The 25,526-nt window shown below is 44.0% G+C and overlaps 1 protein-coding gene across 15 annotated transcripts in view; it reads right to left on the reverse strand.

Moving 5' to 3' along the window:
• The window catches only part of CADPS2 (calcium dependent secretion activator 2), a 454,345-nt gene that overhangs the window by 74,121 nt on the left and 354,698 nt on the right, over nucleotides 1–25,526 (reverse strand). For 11 of the 15 annotated variants that reach the window (XR_007402156.1, XM_025477135.3, XM_049093872.1 and 8 more), the window contains 3 exons: nucleotides 23,350–23,473; nucleotides 21,321–21,341; nucleotides 1,714–1,817 (listed from right to left, as the gene is read on the reverse strand). Coding sequence is in view for 14 of the 15 variants with exons in the window: in XM_025477135.3 (XP_025332920.1) it covers nucleotides 1,714–1,817; nucleotides 21,321–21,341; nucleotides 23,350–23,473 (249 nt within the window). In the remaining variant the exon portion in view is untranslated. The remainder of the gene's footprint in view (nucleotides 1–1,713; nucleotides 1,818–21,320; nucleotides 21,342–23,349; nucleotides 23,474–25,526) is intronic. The other 4 variants (XM_025477139.3, XM_025477137.3, XM_049093873.1 and 1 more) reach the window with 1 other exon arrangement.

Below are 25,526 nucleotides of genomic sequence, written 5' to 3' on the forward strand. Positions count from 1 at the left end.
CTCCCTCTGCCTGTGTCTCTGCCTCTCTCTCTCTCTTATGAATAAATAAAAATAAATAAATAAATAAAATGAAATAGTGGTTTCTATCTTACTATCACTAAAAGAGTTATCCCATGCTAGAAAAATAGTGGGAACAGTTTTACTCACCTCTCTTCCCTGATGGGTTCCAAGAATTTGGAAGCATTGGGAGATGGAAAATGCCACAGTGTTTGTTACAAAACATTTTAAAAAGAGGTCATCATAATAGTTCTATATTTCAGCATAGAGAGATATTTATGAGTTATGATTATCTCTGTTCAATAAAGCCAACCCGATTTTTGTGGATTAGAAAATAATATTTACATTTTAATCAGGTTTGGCTACATTAACAAGCATATAGTGATTGCATGGAGTACACGACATTTAATAATTGCATTTAAAAGACAGGAAAGTAATTATTTTTCTTATGAGGGCAGGAAAATTAAATATTATTTCTGTGAAATGCGTGGGAATGTTAGATGTACCTGCTTAGGTGAAATATACTGCAACTGATTATCCAATCAGAAGTATTTTTTTAATTCAAAAAGGTCTAATACTCTGATGATAATGCCTTTTAACAAAAGACAAAGACCACGCACATATATATTTTATCATATAATCATTTTCATTGTAACATAGCAGTAGTACCAGCCTAGAAAAGATCCTCTTGGGGATTCATTTCGAATTATTGAAGCAGCTGTTTCTTCAGTTTAAAATACAATATCCATAACAAGTTCACACATGACAGATGCAAGGTAAAAACTAGATTCCATAGTGTGAGCTAAAAGCAGATGTTTTGAATGATCATATTTATAACCAGATACAATACATCTTGGTTACCTAGAGTAAGGCTTCATGAATACTCTTTTTTAAGAATGTGCTTAAAGTGTACTTCCTATAGTTTCTTATAATTTTGAAAACTTGGCTTCATTACGTACGAATATTGTATAAATTCTTAAGTAAGCTTTAGAAAAAATTCTCGCCCATTCCATGTGCTTCTTCAGGAATAAAAGTACTGTTAGAGTGCTGAAATTTGTTATATTTATTTAATTCCATATATTTTTCCCACCCAATTCAAAGTCATAAAACTTTTCTTTTTAAAAATAAGCTTATGACTACTAGAGTGGCACTTTTAAGTCTTAGAATAAGCAGTTGGCTGTGGAATTTTACTCCATAGAGTGAACGTTAATATATAATTAAAACTTTCGAAAACCATGAACAATGCAGGCTTAGTGAAACTTTAAAGAAAAGTCTGATGGTAAGAATAAAAGATTAGTTATCAGCCATATGGTTATGAAGTCTTCTATCTGATTTTGTTAGAGTTTATCACTATTTTTCCTTTTGCATGCTGATTCGTTTACATTTCTAAAGTAAAGCAATCACGGCAGCAATCTGCTGCCATCATGGGATTCCAGCTTCCCTTACTACTTGCAGACTTTGGCAGATCCCATAAGCTGTCCCGTGTTCCTCACAGAGTGACTGTCGTCAGGAACAGATAATACACTATATACTATACAACCCCTTTGTAACATAGAGGAATTGTTATCCAGGAAATGCACTTAAATGTTCTCAGTTTTTTACACGTTAAATGGGCAGACGTGTATCAAAGTCTACGGGCAGGCACGTCCCAGTGCTGTTCTCACCGCGGCAAAGCATTCTATGTGACTTTATATGACAGTGAAAGCAAGTCATCACCTCTGCATGATGCTCTTCATTCTGCTGCAAGACTTCTATGCAGAGCTCTGCTAGATGAAGAACCTCTTCCAGCTTTCTAGCAGGAGTTGCCTGGTTCATGGTCTCTGTTAGAAAGAGATCATAATAATGTTACCTTGAAAATCAAAAGCCAAACATATTTCCATGTATAATGAGGAGACCAGGGTGTGGAAATAGAATAGAAAGCACATTTTTGAGAAACAAGACATACAAAAAATACAAATACATTCTTAAAGAAAAAAAAAAAAAAAAAAAAAAAACCAGTTCACCACATTGCAGAAAACATTTCACCCGCAAAGCAATCACAGGGAACTGCAAGTGTTGTGCCATTTAATATATAAGAACTAACAGGTGCATCAGCACATTAGATGCTCAACTTCTGCAACAAACAAGTTATAATTCTCCTCAAGGTCAGAAACACAAAGAGAGCAGATACCACAGTCTTTTCCTTCTCTCTGTATTGTATTATCAATACAATACCATTCTTACCAGATGAGTCATTCTCGACATTAGCAAAACCATGCTTTTTTTTGTTGTTGTTATTTAAATCCTCTGCCTGAAATGTCTATATAGTGTATGTTGATCTTACATTCAAGACGTATAAAGTCACCTAAAACACTCTGACAACCTTCAATTAATCCATTTCCTCCCCTGCTTCCCCGTCCACTATTATGTCACCCTCTCCCCTCCTCTAACTGGAGAGGGGTGGTGGAGGGGTGTTCTGAAAGCTGAAGGTTCTTTCAGCATCAAGGCAAACTGGTATAAAGGAGGCCAGGCCACAGTGAGCAACAGAGAAGGAAGAGCGGTCGATTTCAGGATACAACACACTGGCAGAAATTAGAGGTGCCCTGTCCTGTGTAATGAAATGGTTTCAAAACTGAATGTGAAGAACAGAGCTTCCAGTAAGGACGCTGAAGATAAATACTGTCTTACGTTTGTGGACTCTCTTCGTCCCAGTAAGGAGGTTGTAAAAGGAAGGGAGATAAAATTTTCAGAAAAAAGAGCTTTTTCGGTGGAACCTCAGGAGTTCTGTTTTTTGGCAATGGATCTTTTCCTTCAACTTCTTCCTAAAACTTCAGCCTTAAATTTGAAGGATACTCTCTTCCATTTGCTCATTGCCAAGGGACGTACAATGATGCACTGAAACCCTGCTTACGGCTGGTGCATGTTCATTAAACACTTATTATAAGCTTACTATAAGTCCCCGTGTGATAAACATCCCCCAACCCTGCACTCATCCTCCTAAACGTCCCTGCAGGATGGAAAGCCATGCTTGTCTGTGACGGGGATCACGAGCAGAAAACCAGTCTGCCAAACAGCACGTAATTGAGTGTGCCTACGATGTTTCTAGCTGTGAGAAACAGGAGGAGGTATAAGCCAAGTCCCTGATCTTAAACAACTCATACTCCAAAAATCTCTACTAAAAGGATCCTTAGACATCAACTATTCCATCTTCCGCCTGTTTCATGATCACTTCAACATCCTCAAAAGAGGGTGAGGTCAAGGAGGCTCATGACTTTGCAAGACAGTCTACTCCATTTGGGGGCAGCTCTAGCTACTAGAGCCTGGTGAGAAAGACAAGATCCTTAAGAAAAGTTTGGAAACAACACAGAGCAAACAGCGGTTATGCAGGAGAGGTGAGAACTGCTGAGAGTGAGTGGACTGGGGACAGGAATCAGCAGGAAGGTTAGCAGGACCTGAAGCAGGTCCTAAAGGAAGAACAAACGACCTGGGAAAGTAGATGGGTTTTTAGAAACGTCTATGTGACAGAGATGTGGTGACTTCAGAGGAAAGTGATGACGACGATGATTACAAATGTCACCATTTATTGAGAGCCAGTTGCGTGTCAGGCATAGCACCAGGCACTTTCCATGCATCATCACACTAATTTCCCCAACAGCTTTGAGTTGTTTGGTTATTTGATCATATAACTGAGAGATAAGGAAACAAACTTGGAGAGATGAAATGCAACAGCTCGCAAGTGGAGATGCTGAGACTTCTCACTTGAGAAGGTGAGACCTGAACTTAACATGGGCTCCTGCCATCTCTGCCTCCCCCTTGCCTGGCTGATGCACAATGTGCTGGTGAGATGTGTGGGTGGTGAGCCTGAGCTCAGATTATGGCAGAGTTTAAGTGAAATAATAAGCATCCTGGATAACTGTCCTATGTGTAACTCAGAGCAAGGATTTCTTTGTAAGGCTTCAGATTAAATTAATTTTAGGAAAATGCATTTGTGGTTGTATAGAAAAAGGAAGGATTGGTGAAGTTGTGCAACCTGGATCCCAAGGGTCAGGTCTGGGAAGATGGGAGTGAGAATAGATGAGGAAGGTGCAGGAATGCTCTGAAGAAAGAAGCCCTTTTGAGTAACTAGAAATTACAGGCCATAGAGAAGAATGGTCCTGAGATTTGGAGACTGTGTGGCTTAGGGAATGAGGGTGCAGGTTGATGAAACTAGGGAATCGGTTTTCAACGGGACATTCCATATATTTTAGGACTAATTGCCATATATGCATAAATTAATTATTCTAAACTAAACTTAGGGTATTCTATGTTTCCTATAAATGTGTTAGGCTTTCTCTACATTGGATTATACTGTTTAAACATATCCCTATGCTTATATCATGTGTTTTTCATAACGAAATAGAGAGGCAACAAATTTTTTTTTTTTATCACAAAAGAACTTATTTTTCCTACCTATTTAGTACATTAATTACTGAATCTTTACAACGATTCTGCAAGTTAGATGATTATGGCCCCCATTTCCGGAGTAAAAAAAAGGTGTCCAAGGTCATACAGGACACTAGCTGGGATAGGATTAAAACCTTCCCTCTAATGTCAGGTAAGCAACAATAATGCAAGGACTTGAATTCTTTTTCATTTTCAATTCTCTGAATAACACACACACATACAAACAGTAAACTGACTGTATAAATGCAATAGAAACTTCTGAAATGGCTGGAAGTTTGAAGAGTCTATAAAGTCACCATATCCTCAGTCACAAGTATGCAATAATGGAAAATAATCACAGAAACAACCTGAAAAGTTATTCTGTTTACGTTGTAAAATCAGCTTTTACATTTGACACTATCTTGAGGAAAGACTCTGAAAGTACCCTGTGTTCTACTGAAACTTAAAAACAGCCTTAAACATGGTATTTTTTTCTAGACTAAATTTACTGAGAGGAACAGAACTTTGTACTTGAACATAATGGCCACTCTAATACTTTAAATAAACAGCATTTTTTTTTTTTTTTTTATCAAGTACACCGTGTATGCCATCTCTGGCTGTCACTCATTTGACTACAGCCAAGAAGTTTAATGCATTCTGTAGTCCGAACTCTATTAGATAACAAGGTTACCAACGGCTCCATTATAAATCTGAACACTGAATATTTGAGAATTCCTTCTCAAAATGTTCACTTTCACTGTTTGTAACATTTTCACAGTATTACAGATGCCTCTGTATTTTTCAAGCTTCACACCAAGTTGCTGATTGTTGTAATACATTTAAAATAAGTATGCCCAAAGTAGCAAGTTTTCTTGATGACTTTCAACGCATTGGGTACCATCTTTCTTCATTTTGGAACACTTTTACTTTTTTACAATAACACTTCCTGGCTGCTCAAAGCAATTCCTTTTAATTAGGCCTCTATACATATAAGAAGTGGTCTTGCTGGAGAAAAGATCAGGAGATGGGGAGACAGCTTGGCTGTTTCGCTTTGGTAGGTTTTAGTTCTGCTCCCCCATTGCATACTCCCAGCACATTCCCCCTCCAGCTGCCTCCTTTCCAGCCATTTCCCGTCAAAATCCCTAGTGGTGGACACACAGTGATACTCAGAGTGAAGGTTGTAAGGGGACCTGGGGAAAAGACCAAATCATTTCAGTTCTTTTTTTCCCCCATATGGGATATGGAGAAATTAGTAAGGTATTTGACCTTAAGTCTTACAAACTCTATTTGCAACTAAGCAAGAAAGGATTCGAGATGGTGGATTGAAGGATGATGACATAAAGCCATCATAATGCTTCTCTCCCTTGCATCTGGGTCATGATGACCAGCTAGAGTGCATCAAAAAGTAATTCCTGTGTATGCACTAAGATTTCTTGGTTCGACAGCCTGATTTTGTGACCCCGAATTTGATTCAACAAACGTTTATTGCCTGGAAGTTACTGTCCTAACAACTAAGGGGATACAATGACGGACAAGGTGATATTTTTGCCTCCAAGAATTTCTGTATCTTTATCCCTAACCAGATTATAAGGTAGAGAGTAGCTACGTACCACCCATTTTTGGTCAATATGAGGAAATTCCGCCATAAAGCTCTGTCTCGTAGAGAATGAATTAAATGCACTCAACATGCAAGAACAGTATTATTATCTTGAAAGAAATGGGATCAAAGATATGTTGATAGGAAGGCTTTAAATTGCTCATGGATAACATAGGGAGATCTTCAGAAAGAAAGGCTTCTTTTAATGGGCATGTGTTTGAGGTCAGGAACTTTAGATGAGAGAAAGTTAGCAGCAGGCTAACATTTAAGGCTCCCACCTTCCTTCTCCTCCTGTCAGAAGGAAAAAAAAACAAAACAAAACCCACATTCACTCTGGTGTTGCTTCTCCCTTCCTCTAAAGAACATCAGTCAGATGGATGAGGAGAAAGCCCTGATACTCAGTAGGGAATGGAGGTGAGAAATCTCTAAGACTCAAAGAGAAACTATAGGGATAATTGTGGATCCTTAAGGGGGGAAAAGAGGAAAGAGGGGAGGAAATGCAAACACGAGTACTGCGTAGGGAAAAGAGACAAAGGACCACAGCTTGGAAGGAGCGGAGAGATCAGTAACATGGACACAATCACCCGGATACACTGTGAGCCCCAAGCAGTGAGGCTTCGTCTTGACAGGTTCAAAAGATCAAGAAAGTTGGGCCAGCGGTACCAGCTCGGATTCCTTCTACCTGGAACTTGAAAGGTCATCCAGTGGCAAGGACGATCAGCATCCTCTCCATGGACTGCTGGATGGAAAAACTTCTCTACCCTCAGACCTGGCTGAGCAATGGTAGGATGGATCCCTCCATTTTCCTGTGCTGTCCTCCTTCTCCAGGTAGACAGCGATCGCTTCCTCCTCCTTTCTCGCCTTCACACACACACACACACACACACGCTGCTGTGGGCGCGTAAACAATGTGTTCCAATCAGATCAGAAAAGGTCCCATTGAGCTACTGCTCCATGTTCGATGTCTTCTTCCATTCATCAAACCCTTTAGACCAGTTGAACTGGTTCAGGGGATTTTCTACTGGTCCCTGATTCTGTCCCAATTTTAACCTTAATTCTTACTGGTGTCAATGTTCTCCCCTTTTGCATGATCCAGACAGATGACTCAACTGGAAAGTCTAAACTTTCATTGAGGTTTTCTGACCCATCCTCTGGCTCTAGCCCTGGGGACGTGTGGTGACAACAGCGCCAGACCCTAGCACCACCCGGCTCCTGGGAGTCCCAGTCCTGGCCAGATCTCAATTCTCACGGGACTTCTCACCCTGAGAGGGAGGGTAGGAGAGCAAATGCTTTCTTTCCTATTAAGCAACACCACCCCTCCCTCTCCAAACCTGCCTGCCACTTTCAGAACTTGTGACCAGCTGATTCTGTGATTAGCTGATTTTGGGGGGGTCTCTCTTGACTAGAGGAAATGGGACACACCTTGCTAACAAGACTGCCTCAGAATCTAGGGGAGAAGTAGTTTCTAAAACTAAAGTCTATTTCCCTAATTCTTCAGGGCCAACCTGACTCCAACTTGCCCAATGCCTGACTCCCCAAGACCTGATGTCATCAATTAATGCAAGAGACTGATGTAACATTGACTCCTTCCCAGTTTGTCTGACTGCGACCCGGACGCTGGTACAGTTCTGTGAGAGCTAGAATATACATCCCTTTAATCAACGAGTGGAATACCTTCCTTGCAGGTCTTGGTTCTCAACGCCAGCATGCACCAGAACCTCCTGGAGAGCTTGTTAAAGCACAGACTGCCTGGGAGCACTCTCAAAGTTTCGGGTTCAGTAGGTCTTGTTTGGGACCCAAGAATTCGCATTTCTAACAAGTTCCCAGGAGATGCCAATGATGCTGGTCTGGCGAATGAGCTTCGAGAACTAGTAAGTAGTGTTTATGAAAAACTTAAATACAAAGGTGACCTGTTGAAACTTCAGATTATCCCCTCCTTTACCTGCAATCAAGCTACCTCATTGCATAAACTTCGTTTTAGGAAAAAAAGGTGACTTTTTTTTGTAGAATCTGAACACATTTTCCTTTTCTGTAATGTTATTCCAGATAGGGTGCTGTGCATGTTTGAACAAATCTGTGTGAATGAAAATATTCAGGACGTTATGGCTTCCCTACAGTTGTTTAAAATCTGTGAGAATACTAATAACACAGATGTTTGAAAACAGACAGGTCTGTGGCCTGCTAATTCCTAGAATCCCTTTGGGACCAACTCATTTAATGACCCTGCCATTTAAAAACAACAGCTCCAGTTGATACCTCTTTGGCATTAACCATGCTAATAATATGGTACTTTGGAATAATTGTCCTGTGGTGACAGTCACACTAACTACCTGGATTATCTTTCCCATCAATAAATTCATTCTTGAGCAAATGATCAACTGTGAAAGAAAGGAGAACTGCCCACTGGAGTCTAGGCCAATAGTAGCCAGACTGGACCCAAATTGAACAATCTGCAGGAGCCAAGACCAAGTGGAGACTCAGGAGTAATGGGGCATAAAAAACCAGATATGTATGTGAGGTAAATGTCAGTGATGCTTTGTGAGACTTTCTTCAGGAGGAATATGGAGACATAGTCTCTTCTTAAGATCTTAAAATAAGGGATGATGGTGATGGAATTAGAGACACACCAATAAGCTTTAATATGTAGTCTAACGTTTGTCACAGGCTTTTATAGTTCTGTGATTATGAGGGCGGAAAAACACAGACACCTTGGCTAGAGTCTCATTAAAGTCGTCCTTTTAACTATCGAGACCCTGGCTCTCAAGTGTGTGAAGCAGGAAGATGCAAGACCTTGTAGGAAAACAAATCATCATAGTGCTGCTGGTTGCAAGGCCTACGAAGGCTTGAGGAGGAGAAAACTTTCTACAATGGCTATTTAGCTAGCTCTGGTTGGCTCTGGCTGGAAATACGCCGCAGGAGTCTAATGACCGCGTAGACATTTTCCACTGGTATTTCTGCCTCCTAGTTATCTGATGGGTTTTCCTAAAGACTGGTCTTTACCCCCGATACGTATCCGTAGGTCCTACCCGTCATATCTCTCCATCCTGTACGCATCTCCCACTGAAGAATATTCAGCAGTGGACACTGATAAACAGTCTCCTGGTATTACTGTTCTTTATATATACACTATACATTTCCTCTCAGCATAGTTCAGATTCAGAAATTGGAAAGTGTCAGAACAATCTCAGTTACAGCCACTGCCAGGCCAATACTCCATTATCGTATAATTAAGCGTCTTAGATTTCATGCCTAGGTTTTCGTGTCTTCTAATTCCATTTACTGAGAACGGCCTTTCCATGGTCAGTTGTTATATTCCAGCCCCTAAGAAGTACCATCACACCTCCACACGCCCACTCTCTTCCTGCCCCTTAAACTCTTTTTCATTCTCAAGGGGAGGGTCTGCCATGGGCCACGGGAGTCAGGCAGGATCCCATGTGATAGTGGAGGGGAAGATGTTAAGAAATGGGCAACAGGAGGGGGAGGCAAGCAGAGGAAAAGAAAGAACGCATAGGAAGGATATGCTTTGAACAGAAGTGTGACCTGGGTGCTGAGAAAGGAGTCGGGGATCTTGTCGTCAAACGTATCTGTTTCCTTTGACATGGAAGCAAGATGGCTTAGGGCAGCCAACTAAAGCATGAGGGGCGATCTGTGACGCTTAGGTTTGCAGACTGTCTCCTAGATGGACAAGTGTAAAGATCCGGTGTCGAGGGGCGTCGGGCTTAGGGATATCTTGAATATTTCTACAGTTTTAACATCCGGGGCTTGCCAGCCACTATACAAAACTCCTCAGGGACTTGACAGGTTTAGTCTTCTGAAATTTAAAAAAAAAAAAAAAAAAAAAAATCTGGCATTACAAACCCCGATGAAGCCTTTTAATTTAGTGCTGGAAGCTACAGGGGCACTGAGTTATGACCTGTAGGTAATAAACTGATTTCTAAAACCATTCATCTGTCCTGGCTCTGAGTACTTACAAAGTGTTGAGAAATAAAGAGGTGAAATCTGTCAGTTTGCATTACTCTGGTTTTGTCCAATTGGAAAAGACTTTTTGATACATCTAACCTACTCAGATTAACAAGGTGCCGCGGGAGCCGCACGGCGACGTGTCACTTGGTTTACCTGTTGACACATGTTAGTAGATACACAAAAAGGTCACCAATCATTCAGTTTCAAACTTTGGAGTTGGAGGAGGATAAATTCTACCAAATTGCTCACGGAAGAAAGAAAACGTGCTATGTCAAGACTGCACTTATCTGTGCATCGCACTCCACGTTAAAGAAAAAAAAAAAGAAAGATAAACAACACACGCAACAAATACATGACACGTTGTCAAGTGAGCTGAGTAAACTGACATCCTTTTTGAGACCTTTTAGGGAACAGGTGTCGAACACTTGTAATGAGGTTTCCATGCATCTTCAGAGGAAGGAGACAAGATTGTCGCAAGAGCTGTTCAGAGTGTTACAGACCGCGGCTGAGGGAGTGATTCCCGGGAAGGGGCACGCCAAAGGAGACAGCACATAAATGCTTGGTTTTCTCAGGAGGTGCTTATGTTCGCGCTAAGAATTCCTACAGAAGGCAAATATTCATTGAAGGGGAGCTTTTGGGAGAATGTAATTTCCTCCAGATCCTGGGGAATCTGGGACATATTCAATTAAGTACCCCTCATGCACTGTTTTGTGCGGTTACCTTATATTATGAATCTTTCTTCTCTTGCAACTGTGAATCAATATGATTCATGGAGCTTTCGTGGCATCCCTTCAGGGTAGGTTAAGTATTTTTTTTTCCCCCAAGCATAGACGGTTAGCTGACAATTCTAGCTAGAAAATGAAGTGACTAAAATGGAACACGCTAGATTTTTTAAGAAAGTCAAAGCAATTTTGTTTCAACTTCAATAGGTAGCAGATACGCTTAGGAAACCATCAAGAGAGTGAAAAGGTAAAACGTCAGCTGGGGACCCTCACACTGAGAACACCGGCTCCGTGGAGGGGGCTGGGGCCTCGCTGTCCCGCGTCCTGCCCTCCCTGGAGCCTGGCCTCGGCCGCAGGGCTGCCGTCCGCCCTGCCCACTTCCCAGGCCCATCCCAAGAGCAACTTACTTTTAGGGGGAGAGCATGTGGCCACGCGAGCCATGGGGGGGCGGCGAGGGGCAGGGGGGCCGCCCCTCTTCAGGCCGCCAGCAGCTTTTTTTGTTTGTGTTTTTGACTGTTGATATTTACAGCGATGGGACAAAAGCAACAGGAGGGAAAACTGCCGTCCCCTCGGCACAGACCAAGGCCAGGGTGCTAAACCATCATACCCACTGCTGGGATCTTTACCTCTATGTGCACACAAGGAAACAGTTTTACATTCAAAAGTTGAAAGAAAGAAAGAAAGAAAAGAAAGAAAAGAAAGAAAAGAAAGAAAAGAAAGAAAAGGAAGGAAGGAAGGAAGGAAAGAAAGAAAAAAAGAAAGAAAGAAAGAAAGAAAGAAAGAAAGAAAGAAAGAGAAAGAAAGAAAAGAAAAGAAAGAAGGAAAAAGAAAGAAAAAAAAGAAAGAAAAGAAAAGAAAAGAAAAGAAAAAAGAAAAGAAGGAAGGAAGGATAAAAGAAGGACTGACTGTATTCAATCTCTGCCCTGGAGTACACATTTTTAAATTTCTGTGACAAAATGAGAAGTTTGCTTAAAGCACGTCTGCACACCGAAGTGTGACGTTTATCTAAAGGAGAAGTGTGTGATTGTTTGAAGGTGGAACTGCTATTTTCAGAGAACCGGTTTCAGTTGAAAAGACTACTGATGGACAAAGTATGCTTATTCAGACTTGGGGATATTTGGCCCATGTTTTTTGAAACAATGAATTAAATTTGTCACTTAAGCAGTATTTGTTGCCAATTATGAAATGAAAGCTTTCAAGGAAAGCTAGAATTTTAAGAAACTTGTATCTGTCATGAACTTGACAGCTTCCCAAGACCGCGAGACAGGTCATGTGAACAAGAGTGACTTTTTGGTATATTTGTTGACACTAAGATCTTCACTCAGGGCACACCAACATTTTCTGAATTAGTCCCGTGTGTCACAAAATCATGCTTGGCGAGAGATCTACTCAAAGTCCACGATGAACCAATTGGACTTAACAGTTTGAACAGGTTCACTGACATGCTTTCAGATTCGACGTTGCAATTAACCTGTAAGAAATGATCACTTTTCGAGCTTTGGTATCATCTCATAGCGCAAAACCCACAATTGTGTTAAAAAGTCTGTTGAAAGCCTCCTCCCTTTTCCAACTGCCTACAAGTACCAGGCCAGATTTTTAAAAAATCTGTATCAACCGAGAAAACACATTGCAATGGACTCGGTGCAAGAAGCACCTCTGAGAGGCCAGCTGTCTTCTATTAAGGCGGCCATTAGGGTCGCCTGGGGGGCCCAGCGGTTTAGTGCCTGCCTTGGGCTCAGGCTGCGATCCCGGGGTCTGGGATCGAGTCCCGCATCGGGCTCCCTGAGGAGCCGGCTTCTCCCTCTGCCTGTGTTGTGTCTCTGCCTGTCTCTCAGTCTGTGTCTCTCATGATGAATAAACAAATCTTAAAAAAAAAAAAAAAGAAAAAAAAGACGACGACGGCCATTAAAGAGGGGAGGGCAAAAATTTTTTTTTCCCCAAAACCTATTTATGTTGACAGATGATGGGTTTACTCTTATCGTTTGTAATTAGTATTTTGTATATTTCTCAGTTTTGCTTCTAGTACGGTAAATCCGGTAGCAGCAACCCATCGAGACACAAGCTCCTCGGGATTGGGGGTTTTATTAGAGTGTACTAGTTTGTGGGACTAAACATTCGAGATCCATGGTTGTTCAGAGAAGGTACTGACTTCAGCAGGTTGACTTTACATCTGGCAACCTTGCTGGACTCTTGGACCTCAAAGGTCCTACGCAGATCCTGTTGGATTTTCTAGGGGGGGGATCATTTCATCCGCAATGATGGTTTTGCCACCTTTTTCTGTTCTTTGGATTTACTTTTTTCCTTCCTTTTATGTTGTCCAAGCCTCTCAGGGTTGGACAACAAGGGCTCTAGTACTTGTCACTAATCCTAGTGGGAAAGCCTCTCAAGTTTCTTCTTTATGTAAAATACTTGCTGAAGGTTTTTTCTATATGGGCTTTATAAAGTTAAGGAATTCTAGGATGCTAACAGTATAATTTTTAATATTTGTGCTGAACTGTTTCCCCAACCTTTTTTTTTTTTTTTTTTTTTTACATCTCTTGAGATATAAGTTTTGTCTTTAGTTTGTTAGTTTCCTGATGTTGAACCCCTCTTATATTCCTGGAATATTATTTTCCCAACATACTGTTGGATTTTGTGAGTTAATACTTAGGGACTTTGCATAGATGCTCACAAGGAAATGAGCCTATAATAATGTTCTTTTGTTCTACTACTTTTAGAACATTTGGGAATTAAGATTATATTTGCTTCGTGAAATGAACTGGACAGCTTTCACTCATTTTCCATTTCACTGAACTTATTCTGGATAAGATTTGTTCCTTAAAAATTTGGTAGAACTCATCTCCAAAACCAACCAGACTTACAGATTTGGGAGTGGAAGGGTTCTGACAACTCTTTCAATTTCTTTAAAATTGGCCCGAGTTTCATATCTTGTGTCGATCATATCAACACAGTTTTTCAGGAAAGTATCAAGTTCATCTAGATTTTCAATTTTTGTCTTTGTTCATACTACTCTCCCATTATTTTCTGTATCTCGTGTCTCTTATTTTTCTTTCATATTGTATTTACCTGAATTTTTTTCTTAGTCTGACGGAAATCTAACCCTATGGTTTCTACTCTCTACATCACTTAGCTTTCCTTTTACGTTGTCGACATCTTTTGCCTTTCCTGCTGCCCTCACTCTGATCTCCCAGATGACTAATAAGTTCTTGGGCTGTATTCATCCTTTATCCAAGGTTTCTTACCACCATATTATTTTCATACGCAGTATTTCCATTTGGTTCTGCATGACTTCTTGTTCCTGCATCATATTGCTATAATCTTCCTATATGTCCTTGAGTGTATTTTGCATAATTTAAATTTCTGCTCCTAATATTAAGTTCTAGATGATACATATAATTTGTCTTTCGTAAGGGGCTGTCCTCCTCAGCAGTCTGATTATTTTTGACTCGAAAGCTCAGGGCCATTCAGAGAAACTCAGGATGAGATGGAGACAGGTGCTTGCCTGGGTCCCTTGAGGACAGAAAAACGTCAGCTTTGGAGCAGAAAATCCCAGAATCCAGGACCCATACTGGTAATTCCCCTTTGCTTCTGATCTATTAGGCAACTAAGGAAAGGGACTCACCGTTAAGCTGTTAGATTCAAAGCTGCGGCACTTGACCAAAAGTCTGCTTAGGTTGTAGATCACCAGGCTAGAGGTTGGGATGCAGAGGAGCGAAGGCGTGACTGCCCGAGAGTGGCTCAGCCCATCCCAGCTTTCATCGCATGGCAGCACAGGTGGGCCCAACTTGGTAATGCCACAGACACCAGCCACCTGGCCTACAGGTACCAATTCCAAAGGCAAAAGGAAAGGCACTGATTGTCTCAAGGTGATGCCCTGTGCACGCTCCCTCTGCGCAGCTGTACTCCTGCTGGTATGACTCCCCACCAGACACACTGGGGAGACTGGATACCAAACTTCCTTGGGCAGACAAGTGCAGTGAGAGGGAGTAAATGCTCTCTGAAGGGCAGATGGGAGACAGTGGAGAGGTCAGGGTAGGGCAGCTTGATTTGGGGAGACACCGGGGTTATAGATGGAAAAGAAGTATGTAGAAGGAAAACAGGAGAAAGAAGAGAGATAATATGGAGTAGATTCCACCCAGAAAGAGGTAGGTGCAACTGAAATCAGTATCACACACGGAGGAGTCAGCCTGGAAAAGGAAGATACTTCATCCCTTGATGCTGGGCAACAGGAGACATGGGGAGGTGGGGATGCCAATAAGTTTGTAGGCACAGAGGCTAAGAGCTGAGGCTTACTGTGCTTCCAAGGCCGAAAGGAAGGGACTGCCCTTGAATACCATAAACTTATTTAAGATTAAGATCTTAACAACTTAAAGCTCCTCTGACAGCCTGGTTTGGAAGGAGAACATCAATCAAGATTGAAGCCACTTTCATTTTGAATATGGGATTAGCTCTGACCATCCTGACTGAGCCTGTCCTTACCTGTTGTAACTCACGATTCAAAAACAGAGAAGGAAAGGGTGGACGACTCATGACAAAGACTGTGAGTCAAGGAAAGGTGCCACCCGGGTAGGTCACAGAACACCCGGGGGGAAGCGTGGCCAACCATCCAGGGCTGGCAACGTTAACGCGAACGTAGGGTATGAAAAGCCCGAACCCAGGGGAGCAGGGAGGTGCTGCCAGCAGTTGTTTTTAATTGAGTGAGACGCTAATGCTTCCTCACGATTAAGCCCAGATAAGTCAGGAAGGATGTTAACGAAATGCAGACGCGGAACCATTTTAAGAGCAGAGGGTGCTAAGCGCCCTTCAGTGTCTCCGTGGTTTGTCTGGAGTTGACAGACCTTCGTCCTTGGGTCACCAGAGCTGGGTGGTGGGTGTGGTGGGCCCGAGAGCGTTGCAAACGCTACCGTCACGCTGCCCCTGGTACAGGGCGCTCCTGTGTCCTCACTTGGCTCTTCACATCGTTGGTTAGTTACCCGAGTGTGCAGAGAGCTAGTGTGCAAGTGCACGACGCCCCTTCCTGTCTGCAGTGGGTGTTGATCTAGCACGGGTACGCACCCTGCTCTAGAGCCCCATCGCAGGGCAGCCAATGTCTCCACTGGCCTCTTCTGGTCAATAATCCTTGCAACTCCTGCTTATTAGGTCCCCGAAACATCTCTTGATTCATAGGAATTAATCTGTCAGCATGGTCATGGGCCAACTAACTGGTGTGAACACAGATCATAGTGTGGGGTTGCTATCCTGTGTGGCTGGCGAGGTGGTGGGGAGAAAGGCTGAAGCAAACACACACACACCACAAATCTGCATTCCTTCCAGATCAGATGTGGAAACGGCCAAACTCCTATCACTGACACAGAGCTTAAGACACAGGATGGGGATCCCCGGGTGGCGCAGCGGTTTGGCGCCTGCCTTTGGCCCAGGGCGCGATCCTGGAGACCCGGGATCGAATCCCACGTCGGGCTCCCGGTGCATGGAGCCTGCTTCTCCCTCTGCCTGTGTCTCTGCCTCTCTCTCTCTCTCTCTCTCTCTGTGACTATCATAAATAATAAAAAAAAAAAATGTAAAGACACAGGATGGTCCTAGTCCTTCCGGGTGTGTAGGCTACACTGAGTGAGGCTCCTGGCGTTGCAGGGAAGTGGTGGTAAAGACACTGAACTCCGTATACTGACGAGAACATGCCGAAAAAGATAGTTTAACGTTTCATTTGCCTAATAGGTGATGGAATAAAGGTAATTCTTGGCTATCAGAAAAAACTTATCTTCTTAGGTAATTCAAAGCATCCGTTGAGCCTCCGAAAAACAGCCAGTCTTCCTTTGTATATAGGACAAAAATAAATTTTAATTTCGTCCCTATCCAGATGATGTAGCTCAAGCAGCAAGTTTTACTCTACCTACACATACTGTTTTACAGACTACAAGTTCTTTATAGATTTATGATTCTCACAAATATTTTAAAGATGACAATAAGTCATTCTCTCCTACAGCCAGAAATTGCATTTATCAATTTGTCTCTAAGTCATCAGGTGACTCAGAAGCAGAAACGGTCACAGAGGTTTTAGTTTCGTGCCAAAGTCCCACTGTTCAAGCCACGCTGCCCAAAAAGCCTACAAAGAAATCCTTTAATGCTTCAACTTTGTAGTTTTTAAGAGGAGAATTCTATTGTTTCTGATATACGACGTACTTCCCGCACAGTACTGTCAATTCCTATGGGAATGCAGGATTTCAGGTTTATTATTTAGATATTAGTAGCCTGGAATTCATTGTAACATATAATCAAAAAAATTTTTAAATCAAATGTATGAAAAAAACTTTTATGAGAGAAAAGAGTTACTCTGGGAATATCAGGAAGAAACTATTCGCTGACAAAGTATCTTCCTGCGCCGCATAGTTCTCATCGACCCATTTCCACAGTCGCAGGGACTGCGGCACAGCTCTTGCCCGTCGCCCCCCGACAGCGGTGTGCACCCCACGGCCCACGGCCTCCCCCGCGAGGGCTGCGAAGCGCCACTTCTCTCAGGGAAGGTGAGCGGCGCGGCCCCCCTGGGAAAGCATCTCTCCCCGTTCAATGGAGACTCGGAGAATGAGAGCACCTGGGGGTTAGGGCCGGGCACCTGGCAACCAAAGGGCCCAGGCAGCCTCACTGCACGCCGGGCCTGCTCACGGCTGCCTCCTGGCCCAGGGCACCGCCGTGGCAGGTCCGCGCCGCGCTTGGGAGCAGGACTGTCCTTAGATGGGTCACTGCAGTTCTCGTCCCTAAGAAGTTTCCTTGAATTAAGGCACCGATTCTCCTTTACTGAGAGCTACTTTGCATCAACGAGGTACACAATTAAAAAAAAAAAAAAACAAAAAGACAACAGGAAAGTGAGGTTTGGCCCTTCTTTGAACCCTAGGTTGTAGATACCGCACAAAGGATCTCACTGTTATGTGAACAGTCGTGATGAGATTTAATCAAGTAGGAAAACTAGTTGATTTTGCAGCCACGTAAATCTGAAACATTTCTTAAAATTTTAAGGGGAAAAAAAAAATGCTTTCTGGAAATTTTAAGTTCTCAAAACGAACGATCTGTTCTTATGGAACAAATGCAAAGAATTCCCGAAAAGGAAAGGCGGTGTTTAGAGAGCAGGTGTTTGTTTTCACGTATTGCAAAGTCTTAAAATCCCTTTATTCTGCAAATTTGTGCTGCAGATGGAGAACGTGAAGAATTCCCAAGGATGGAAGAGAACTAGGAGTCCAACGAGCATCCTGCTGAATTACAGATTCAACCAAACAGGCTAGATGGCCAACGGTCGTCAGTGCAACTGTCCTCTGTGACCTGCGGCTCCCGGGGCCGAGGGGCGCCCCTTCCCCACCTCACCCCCGCCCACAATAAGAGCATCAAATTCTGGTTCAATTTTTCCAACCTTGTTACTGTGAAGCGGTTAGTTTTTGCTTTTATACTGTTAATCATTCAGTGATTGATTTGAAGGACCTTCCGCAAGCCAGTCTGCCCGTTTACAGATGTTCTCTCTGCTATAAATAGCCTCATCAACCCTCTGCCATAAACTCATTCATTTATTCAGTAAATAGTAATTGAGTACCCACTATGTGCCGGGCACATTTTCCAGCCCCGGAGACAGAGCGGGTTCCTGAAACACGAGAGCCCTGCCCCTGTGGAGCGGGCGGTCTAGGGCGACAGTAGGGTGACCGGCCTGCGTGTGTCAGATCCTAAGTGCCAGGGAAACATCGGGTCGGGGAGGGGGGAGGCGCTGGGGGGGCGGGGGCGGGGCGCTTACAGATCTCAGTCACTCCCAACACCTGGGACGTGGTGGGGGGGGGGCGAGCACAGGGAGACTCTGCCGGCAGACGGGTCCTGGACGTGGGGCTACGCCGCGTGCCAGTGCAGTAAGTCACGCAGCTGACCTCAACGGCTGTACGAGACAGTGACGTGAGATGCCTCAGTGGTTCTGTCCGCTGAACACGCCCTGAAATAGTACCACGTGGATGTGTCAGGTTAAAGGAACTGCTATTAAAATCGACTTCGCCCGTCTCATTTTACCTCTTTAACGGGACGACTAGAGAATTTTAAGTGGCGTCTACGGCCCTCTTCGGGACTCTATGGCCATACTGTTCCCGACTTCCCTTCCCAGGTTTTAACCGGGTGCAGAGTTAACCACGCGAGCTGCCACGACAAGCGAGGGAGGCCGAGCCAGGGGCAGCTGGCGACAGCTCCAGGAGGCTGCTGCACTCCCGCCCCCCGCCCGGCCGCGCCTGGAGCCCTCCCGGCTCCGGGCTCCTGGAAAGGCAGTAGCAGGAAGGCGTGAAGGGTGAACGGGTGCGTGCACGGTGCTTAAGACTCTTAGTACTTGTAGCGAGTGTCCGCTCTTGGGGAATAAAGATCTGTACTTTTGGCCAAAGCGACCTTGGGGCTCGAGCGATGGTGCGGCGGCGGCTGCGAATCAGCCCTGGCGGCAGGAACACGGGGGACGCGGGTGCAAGTCCCACGTCTGCCGAATTGGTAACAGCAGCACACAGCTGGCAGGCTACCGTCCCCTGCTCTGAGGAGCCAACGGAGCAGAGTCCTCGGAGGGGACGGGGTCATTGGGTGACGGCACCCTGACGCCCCTGGGCACAGGGGGCTCTTCCCAGCTGGCAGGAGCCCCCCGAGGGAGCGGCCGCCTCCCATACACCCAACGGCCACCCTCGTTTTCAGTCACTTTTAAAAGCACCTCCGAGGACATTCACGAGGTGACCCTGTGCACTCGCTACGAGATGTGGCCCAAGAAACGGAACGACGTTTCTTCAAAACCTTTGTTCTGTTAGTTGAGAAGATTCTTCACCTGAGGCTAGCTCTCCCTTCATCCACATCAATCACTAGACTACACTGGTTTTCCACTTTCCTATTTAATTCCACTCTTTAAAATTCAGAAACATTTTTTAAAGATTTTCCAAAGGATGCATTGATTTCAGAGAGAGAGAGAGAGAGAGAGAGAGAGAGGCGAGTGACGGGAAGCGATGGCGGTGGGGGCAGGCAGCAGAGTTAAGCAGACTACACTCCGAGGGGGAGCCCGAGCGGGGCTCCGTCCTACGACCCTACAATCACGACCCCAGAACTAGACACCTGACCGACCACCCAGGCGCCCCTTAAAGATTCGTAAGTAATCTCTACATGGACGTGGGCTCGAACCCGCAGCCCCCAGGTGGAGAGTCGTGCTCCACTGGCTGAGCCTGCCCGGCGCCCCCATGGGCCTTGAAGCTCACAGAGCACTGGTCCTGGAGTCTCAGCCTGAGCAGAGGAGCGAACAATGGTCCTCACGCACAGAGCGGGCTTCCGCCCGGAAGTGAGGGGCCGCGGGACAGCACAGTCCCCTCCTGTCCCCTGTTGATGGGGCTGCCCCAGGGCACCTCTGCCCCCCACCCCAAGTACCCCAACAGCCCAGGCAGGAGAGCCCTGCAGACCAGCTCAGGACACCCACCTCGGCCCCACGGGCTGACTCTTTCTCCAGGTCACTAGGAAAGGCCCTAGCGACCCTGGGCCTACTCAGGCCAACGACCCTGGGCCGACTGTGGGCCAACGACCCTGAGCCGACTGTGGGCCAATGACATACAAACTACTTCACGACGTTGACATTGTGAGAGAGACAATGCCGTGAGGGATCTTGGACAAGTCCACCCCGAGAGGCTGCCCAAGAGGGCCGGGGACCCCCGAGGTGCACTTCTGGGGTCAGTGCAGCTGTGTTCCTCACCCTGGGGGCACGGCTTGGGGCCGGTCATTCTCTGCCTCTCCGCCGTCAAATGCTCCAACAGAAGGGGTAGTTCAGAAGCTAGAAAGACGGCCCTTAAGTCAAAGACGTCAGTTAAAAGCCACCCAAACGTGTTGTAACGCTGCGTGTGGGTTCGAAAGAGACGGCAAACTAGGGCGAGGACGCTTCGTCACTGCTCTCCTGTCCCACGGTCGTCAGAGGGAGCTCACCAGCTCACCTCCCTGTGGGCGCAGCGCCGGGCTGGGTGCTGGGACCCAACAGGGAACACCTTCCACGAGGGTCCTGCCCGCTAAGGACGACGCAGGCAGGACGGACACGTAGCGGCACATGCAGTTAAGTTCATCACAACTGTGATCAGAGGCATAAGGAGACCAGAACAGCACCGTTATCAAACTCAGAGACCCAGAGAACGCTTTCCCCGCAGCGTTCAGGCCTGAGGCTGGGATCTCAGAACCCCTGCGCCTTCCTCCCGTTAGCAACTTGCAGAGTTAAGACCTGCTTACTTCTCATTTAGTGGCATTTATGCTTTTTACCCATTATTTTTCAGGAGTGATAAAGGAAAGACGGTCCTCTTTCCTTGCGGTAAGAGCCCTCCAAATATCGGCAGTGGCTTCCAACTGAGATGGTGTCCACGCTTCAAACGTAATGTGTAACGTTCATACAGTCTCGGGGCTTTTTCACTTTGAATTTATATAAAAAATACTGCCGAACTTTTCCAGAGGTAAATGGCCTGCATTTTCCCTACGAAGCACGAGCCATAGTCCCAACAGAATCCAAGTGTTCTCAGTATCTTAATCAAAGTGATCTAATAGGAGCCCTGGAAAGTAGGCAGCTATTCATCAGCGCCAAACATCATGCCGCCACGACAGAAATCACAGCGCGTGCATGCACAAACGGTCATTACCTGTGTCCTTTTCTGCTGGGCCTAAAACATAAGAAAAGACAATTTAGGAGAAAAGCAGACCCTCCCCGTGCTGCTGCACCCAGGCTGGCAGTCAATCAAGCAAAAGAAAAGGGGCTCACTTCCTTTTTCTAAGTTAAATTAGATTTTGTTCCTGGGGTGGTCCTGAGCATAAACAAAAAAGTGCTGTATTTTTTAAGATACACAAAAGGGAGTTGGAAGAAAAGGAGACAGTGAAATGCTTAGAGGTTTTCTCATGTAAAGAGCATGCATTTTTTTGTTTTGTTTTGTTTTTCTTTGAAAATGGAGATGGCTCAGTAGTTTGACCTAATTAGATTTCTAGGATCCATTTTCTAGAATATTCTCACAGTCAGCTAGAAGAGACCAATGACCCCAGACGGGAAAAAGGTGGGAGAAATCCTTGCTCATTGTCCAGTTAGTCCTATAATAGGATCTTCTCTAACACGGACTTATTTCTGTGTGTGATCCAGAACAGCCGTGCCTTTCGACCACCAGTGTTAACATGTCCAGCTAATTCATAAAAGCTACCTGTGGCTGCGACAGATAATTTTATTCGTCCATGTTAAAATGGACTCTGATGAGAAAACAAACAGTCTGCAGATCCCTTCAGTATCCTTGGATAAGACAGTGGTCAAAAATATTAACTAGAATAGAGACTTAAGAACAAAAGGCTTCTCATAGGTTTTTTTGGATAGAGTTTAAACATTAGGATAAAATAATATTGTGTTTATTCAAGTTGTGCACAAACTTTTTCCCTTTTGTCGGATTTGAAGGGTTTTAAAATGCCTGTTTTTGTACGGATTCTTTCAACCCATGTTCACGACACATAATATTCCGAAGCACAAAAATTGTTTGAATGAGTATTCAAGAGGTGAAAACCAATCTGTTTATCTTCCACTTTCCCCAAATGATCTAATGTTCACTGCTTTTGCCTTAACACAACGTGATATCATAATTAATGATGTTAAACTGGTAACTAAGGCGGTTTCATGTTGTTACTCTCGTGATATAATATTGGTTGCTATAGTGATGGGATGGCTTTTTTGTTAATCACTCAGGAGGTTGGTTATTGCATGCTTGTTAGAAAGCTCGATCAGATTTGGAGAGAAAAAAAGGATATAACAGCCAATTATAATCAGTCTTTCTCACTGTCCCATTTTTGATAAAACTATCTTAATATCAGTAATTAATAAATTTATGATTAAGTACAATTTTATATTAAGTTACGAAAATTTTTCTAATAGAGGATTTGCTTTTATTTTTAGATGTATTTAACGTTACAAACTTTTTTCCTAAGTAAGCACTGCACGTACCACACAAGACAGTTTCATAATCAAAGCAAAAAATCTGAGCCCCTTTCTTTCGTTTTTATTTATATTAAAGGGTTGTTGAATAAAGTGATTTTGTCACAGATTTCAATCTCATTATTTCTAAGCATCTTAAATTTCAGTCTTCTTAAGGAATGAAAGCTGAAGGAAGAGGAAAAAATGTGCAGTCCTCTCCAGAGCTCTAATCTTTCAAGTGCATTAATATACCGCCAGCAATGAAAAGTTGCAGGAATCCTATCAGTTTATCTGGGCCCTCGCCATAATCCAGTTTCCTCCTCCTCTGAGAGACACCGTTGCACAGAAAATAAAATGATGTGACACTGTACCGTTAACCGATCAGGAAAGAAGACACTGCCCAGAGTTTAAACGCTAGACATACTTACGGTAATGTCAAAAAATACAACCCATGAAAACACCTTTTGGTCCCTTGAAAACTCAAAATAAGAACAAAGGGCAACTTAAGCACGAATCCCGGGTCTTTCATTCAAGCAGAGTCCCAGGAGGCATATTAAAGCAATGAATAGGAAAAAGCTCTTCAGTTCACCAGCTGAGATTTTAATGAGACATTTCCCTTTGCCACGGTACAGGTTTGTTCAGGGAAGGAAAGAACTCCGCACAGAAAATTCAGTTAATAGGCATTGTTGGCTCTCACCGCCACTTGGGCGAGCGCTCGCCGCACTGACCTTCTGTTCTGGCATATTCTGTGAGTCTGGTGTAATTGATCAAGGCAGCCTTCTCCAGACACTTCCTGACCACTTTTTTCACCTCTTCCGCTGGTATGGGAGTGGCAATATCTTTCATTAAAACCTAAAGCAGGGGAGAGAAAGCGGCTGCATAAAATAGACACCACAATCAAATGACACAAATTGTCGGAGATCTATTACTAGGAAGGGGGCCTAGGTGGCACCGGGGGAAAGTAATGAGTCGGCACTTCACAGCGCGGGACGTGATCCTCCCCTCTTGGCTCCTCCTGTCGAAGCCTCATCTATGCCCATCAAAACCTCCCGAGGCCGGACCACCATTCACCCTGACGACTGTCACTTCTCCTCCGGGGGCCGCAACACCATTAGAACAGCTGTTTGGGATCGGGACTAGAGTCCTTGGGACGAGTAATAGTTTGTCTCGCAATTCCTAATTAAAAGCTTTTACATCTTTGGAGTGAGGTATATTAAAACAGTCACAAGATTCTGCGAAGAGTAAGCACTGTTTTTGAGCTCTCTGAAAATCAACATCTCCAATTCTGACACTTAAACTTTAATTACTGGGATCTGGGGGGGGGAGGGGGCAGGAATCTTTCAGCAAAGTGAAGGGAGTATCAAATGTTAAAATACACAGAAACTTTCTGAAATTAAAAAAAGAACAGATTATTTCTGTTGAGTTCCTAAATATATTTTCGGATTTTTTTTTCTCTAGAAGTATTACTGTTAGCAAGGGGAAAATACAATTTATATCCAGAATGCAAAACATAATGTATTTAAGCACTTTTGTAATGACTCACTGATAATTTTCCTTAAAACTTTCTCAATGATAAAACTGGTTACTCCGTTAACCTCTATCTTTCCATGTATTTAATGCAGCTTTTCTGGCTTTACTTACATTGAAATTACAAAATCAAAGGTAAAATGTGTATATAGAGAAGACAAGAACAGTACGTATTCTTACTGTTCTATTAGTCTTTTACCTTAAAGATTCATCAAAAGAATATGAAAACGTCTCTTTCGTGCTCTATTACCTCATTCTCTTTTGATTGGCCTCAGCATGAAGGACTTTATAATCTCTGATTTACTCAACCATTTAAGCATTGGTGATCCTTCACAACATATTTAGTTTTGTTAGGCAAGCTTTCCTTTTCAAAACAGCAAATTTTATCACTTAAAAATTTCCTTCCCATCAAATTCAATCATTCTTCATAGATTAAAAATCTTTAACACATTTACATACATTTGGCACTTTAATTAGAACTGCACATTAGATTCTTTATAGGCAAAAAAAATCTTTTCTGCTCATAGTTGAAAAAAACAAGCATTAACATACTGTTATTTTTGTTTCCAAATGTGCTATTATTTTTAACGTGACTATCACTAAAATTTAAATCTAAAATTAATTTTGTCCCATATGCAGAACCATGAACTTTATTTTGTTGAAACAGAGAGAGAGAACGCGCGTGTGCACATGCACGCACATAGCAGGGGTGGGGGTGGGGGGGTAAGGGCGGGGGGTGGGGGCAGAGAGAATCCCAAGCCAGGCTCCACACCCCAGCGTGCAGCCTACATGCAGGGCTCGATCCCACAACCCTGAGATCGTGACCTGAGCTGAAATCAAGGGTCAGACGCTTAACTGACTGAGTCACCCGGGTGCCCAACAGACTTTGAAATAACAGACATAGCTGTTAAAATTAGAATGCATGTTTACGACAGAGGAGGGTCCAGGGTTGAAATCAGGGGACAGTTCATATGACCCAGGAGCTGGATGTGTAATTTGGAGTGGGGGGAATTGTGTCGTCTTTCCTGGCAAAGTACAGATGAAAGGCTGGCGAGGACAAACAGGGAGGGCCAGCTTGCTTCGCGTACCCTCTCCACTTCTTCCAAAGCATAGGAAGTATGAAGAAGTCACATGCAGATTTCAGTTTCCTAAGATGTCAATAAGTACACAGATGTGGAAACGAAGAAGTGGCCCTACCATGTCTCCCTCAACTGAGCAAGAGACAGGAGAGGCTATAACTGGAAAAAAGGTCCCTGTTCCCCCCGTCCCCTGCCCCCTGCCAGTGCCCGAGGAAGTCTGTGCCATTACTGTCCCCCTGGAAACCAGCAGAGAGGCTGCACGCAGACCCAGCATGGGAGGCCACCCCAAAAGCAGAGCT

This window comes from Canis lupus, chromosome 14, assembly GCF_003254725.2.
Source record: "Canis lupus dingo isolate Sandy chromosome 14, ASM325472v2, whole genome shotgun sequence".
In the NCBI taxonomy this organism is placed as follows: Eukaryota; Metazoa; Chordata; class Mammalia; order Carnivora; family Canidae; genus Canis; species Canis lupus.